This window comes from Aythya fuligula, chromosome 2 (genome assembly GCF_009819795.1).
Source record: "Aythya fuligula isolate bAytFul2 chromosome 2, bAytFul2.pri, whole genome shotgun sequence".
NCBI lineage: Eukaryota > Metazoa > Chordata > Aves > Anseriformes > Anatidae > Aythya > Aythya fuligula.
In genome coordinates, this window is record NC_045560.1 from 130236059 (window position 1) to 130240335 (window position 4277).

General features: G+C 39.4%; 1 protein-coding gene across 1 annotated transcript; it reads left to right on the forward strand.

The window, feature by feature from the left end:
• The first annotated feature begins 900 nt into the window (after positions 1–900).
• Positions 901–3731, forward strand: MRPL53 (mitochondrial ribosomal protein L53). Its single transcript, XM_032181888.1, has 3 exons — positions 901–1015; positions 1510–1622; positions 3275–3731. Exons 1-3 carry the CDS (start codon positions 927–929, stop codon positions 3397–3399), a joined length of 327 nt encoding a protein of 108 aa, XP_032037779.1. The 5' UTR covers positions 901–926; the 3' UTR covers positions 3400–3731.
• Positions 3732–4277: the final 546 nt, after the last annotated feature.

The window sequence follows — 4277 nt, forward strand, 5'->3', positions numbered from 1 at the left end:
CTAACGTATCCTTGGTCATATTGCCTACCCGTTATATTTATCCTCATTAATATCCTCATTTACTCAATCATATTGAATAAACTTCTGAATGACATCAAAATCTGTCACCTAATAGGGATAGAAGTAAAAGTAAAATAAATACAAATAGATAAATAAATAAATAAATACAGACTTCCCAAGCAATCTTACTTCTTAAATTAATGGATAAAATACGATAGTTTCCCTGTAAGTTGTATTCCATAACCTCTGCTTATGGTACGCAATTTTAAGTGGTACTGGCGCCCTGAGCAGATCCTTTATGTCAATTTTATGTCAAAAGCTTGCCTTTTTTCTCTAACTTTACTGGACTAGCAAAATTATTACCTCTTTCCATATACTTTTTTCCCCTCTTTTTAGTATCATTGGAGGATCACTGTCACACCTATAATATATTAAAATAACTAATCCAATTAAGAAGTTTGTAACAGGGAATATTATCAGAACAAGTGGAAACATAAGGTGTAATCCCTTTGTGGTAGGGCAGACAGCTGCTGTTGGCACATCTCAGATCAGACACTGTTCAGGAGCAGGTCAGTACAAAGCCTTGGGGCTATAATGACTGCAATGGTTTCTGCTCGAGTAGACCTTCACACCTTAGGTTCATGCTGCTTATGTTTGGGTACTTAAATCCATGTCTAAATAGGGATTTAGGGCATTACACAGACGAAAGAAGAGTCAGTTGGCCTCTCTCCTTTAACTATACACAAGCACAGCCTGGAGCAACCCCAGATCATTAAATGAGGCTCGTAGGAATACCCGGGGGAGAGGCCGTCTCAGCGCCTCGCGGACTACATTTCCCAGGCGGCCTTGCGGCAGACAGCCCGCCCGCCCATTGCCCTCCTCCGCGAGGGGGCTGCTGGGAGTTGTAGTAGAGGGGCAGCGAGAAGATGGCGACCAAGATCAACGTAGTGCTGCGGCCGGTGAAGAGCATCGTGGTGCGCTTCTGCCCCTTCGAGTCCAACGTGGAGAGCACCAGGTGAGGGCCGCCGGGGGGCTGTGAGGCAGCCCCGGCCCCCCGGCGGCGTTGGTGTGCCCTGGGCCTCAGGCCTGCGCCGGGGGGGGGGGACCTGGGCCTGCGCTGAGGAGCTGGGGGGGGCACAACGACCTTGGGGTTACTTCAATTAACCCCAAGTTAATTGACATAACTTGTTATTAACCCAGATGGGGGAAGCGCCTTGAAGTTTTGCGAAGTTCTTTCTACATGTTAAGTATATAAAGAACATCCGTGTGGATTTTCACAAATAAAAATCCAAACGAAAAAAAACTCATTAAAAAAAAATCCAAATAAATAAAAATCCTAATAAAAAATTCTCATAAAAAGTACGTCTGAAACTATTAAATACAAATTCCATTATGTTTACGCTTTTGTCACCCTGCCACGTCAAGCTGTTCAAATCAGTTTTTAAAATATCTTCCATGTATTTGCTGAATTTCTACCTACAGCGTACTCAATGTATCTTTACCTTTCAGAAAATTTCTTGAATGTATAAGCCGTAAAAAAATACAAGCCACCAACAGGAACTGCGAGGTGACTGCGGATGTGAGACACGATGGGTCTGAACCACTTGTCGATGTTATGTTTGGTAAGGAGTTCTTTTTGAATCCTTACATAAAAAACCTTCCAAGTTTGTGTTTTTACAGCGTTACTGTATCCTTTATGATACTTTTCATTGTGGTTTCCCTTTTTTTTTTTTTTGGTTCTGGTCCACACCTAAATGTGCAGCAGGGAGGAAAAAAGGAAGAGGGAGTCGCTGATGGTTTGATATATATAGAAACATGCATGTATGTCCTTGTGCTAGTTAGACCTGGTAGGGTTGAGTCTACTTTTGTGGTAATGTACTTGTGGGACCACACAGTCAGAGTTCCAGGGAAGGACGTGTAGCTTTGTTTTGATGCAAGAATCTGTTCACTTTGTTATTTATTTATTTTTTTTTACCTGTGGTGGAGGCATCTTGGTCTTGAGAATAGAAAAGTTTAATACTTTCAGCTGCTTATACAACTGAGTAACTTGCTGTGTAGCTTGAAGGAACTGCTCATATAAGACCATACGTGTGCAGGTGGCCTTGCAAAATGAGGTCAGCTGGAGTACAATGAATTTCTCGGTTTGCTTTGAGAGTACAGTGAGGAGGAAGGGACGATGGTGGAAATCTCCTCAGTTCTGGAAGCAGCCCAGATTCAAGGCTATGAACAGATGGCTGTAATCTGCTTTTGTCCTTTTCTCTGGCTGCATCTTCTTTCCTGCTGTGCTGTAATGGCCCAATATGGCATGTAGCCCATTAAAGTTTTCATTATTATTTTTTCCTGTTACTCGCTTTTCTTAAGCTTTCATATATTTAATGAGTCACTAGAAATGCCATAAGTGCTGAATGTACTTCACTTTGCTGAAGAAAGACAAATTATTTTAGTGTTGACAATGGTTGTTTCTCCCGCCCCCATGCCTCTGCCTTTCCCATCCATGACTCTAACTGTGATGTATTAAGACTTAAGCAGTAAAGCTTAATGTTTTCTAGTGTAAAACAAAACCAATTTATTTCACTAATGCCAAGAGCTCTGAACTCTTCACTAAGAGCCGATTTTTTCCAAGTGAAGTTTGCAGCCCTTGCAGTTGGCAACTGTTATTGGAACTTGGGTGTCCTGCATGGCATTGCATTATATAGGTTTGGATACATCTTTTATGTTTGCAGATCTTGTAAAAATTAAAAATTAACTTAGGTACTGCCTTTAGTTTCTAATGCTCCCTCCCTGTTTTAAAGTGCTATGGTTGTTTGTGCTCAGAATTTTAGAAATCCTAGTGGTGTGTACTTTCTGATGTTATAACTGCCAGATTGTGTAAAACAATTCACTGTTTGGGCTAAAGAAGTAAGTTAAATGGACCATATACAACAGGCTGCTAAAATGCTGTGCCATGTGTGGAAATTTTGCCTAGCAGTACCTTCTGTTAGATAACTTTGAGGGTATAATGTGAGGCACTTTTATGAAATATATGTTCTTACCGTAGATAAATCTAGAAAAAATGTTTATTTTTGAATAATGCAATGCAGAAATAAAGATTACAGGCTCATTCAGTGCACTTTAATATATTTGTTTGTTGCATAATAAGATTTTGTGGTAAGTGGACTACCTTCTAATCAGACAAGATGAACAGGGTATTTGGATTTATGTATACAAAACACAACTGCACGCTGAAGTAATTGTGGCTTAGACTTTGAGTTCTTGAAATTTCTTTCCTATGCAGCTGATGGAGATCGATTGATAATGAAAGGAGCCAACCTGACGACAGTAGAAATGTTAACAGCATTGGGGTCCAGATGCAATACAAAAGAGCTTAAGGCAGAACAGAAAAGCAAGAAGAATCCCTGAAGAACAGAACAATGACTGTGTTTGCATTTACATGTGTTGAAACAGAAAAGTGTACAGAAAGATTTATCCAAAGCAACAAATTCCAAGAGAGATGGCTGAAACACTGACCAGGTTAACATAGAGCAGAATGAACTATTTAAATGTTCTCCTGTCATCCACGAAACGACAGCATAATGCATCGACAGATCATCATCTACTAGTGGATCAGAGTGACTCAAGATGCATGAATGCATCTTTCTACGCACCAGCCTCTGTCATCTGCATGTTGGACTAATATCACATGTATTTGTATATAATTATGAATTAGTTAATAAATACTAAAGTGAAAACGGGTCTGTCTAGATGTTACTTCCAACAATTTTTCTATGTGTTGAAACAACAAATATTACAGCAGTTCTCATTTGTGAAAATTATTAAATATAAATATCTGAAGAAGACTTAAAAGTAATCATCATTGACGTAGCTGAGGAACTGCAAGCTGCAAATACAGAGTAGATTTTCTGGTACTCCTTTATATTACCTCTGTTGTTAAGTCCCTGTCATTTTCTTCTTTTTCAAGAAAGTGTGAGATTTGCTAAATGTAAATTTAGCTCAGCAATTAGAGTAACAAGGTAATGGGACTGTGAACACACAGTAGAGCTACTCATCCTGCATAAAAGTAGCGAAGTCTAGCTCAAAGGGAAAAATAAGTTAGTGTTTTTGATAATTGGAGGAAAGGTCTATCTTTGAAGTTCAGTTTTGTAATATTTTTGTCACTCAGTTGTGGGAGATTTCATTAAATATTTTACAAAGATCAAAGGGAGAGCTTTATTTGGTGTTTATAGCCCAGTGTCCAACCCTATTATTTATTAACGTAAGTGCTTGGGTGTCTCGTGTAT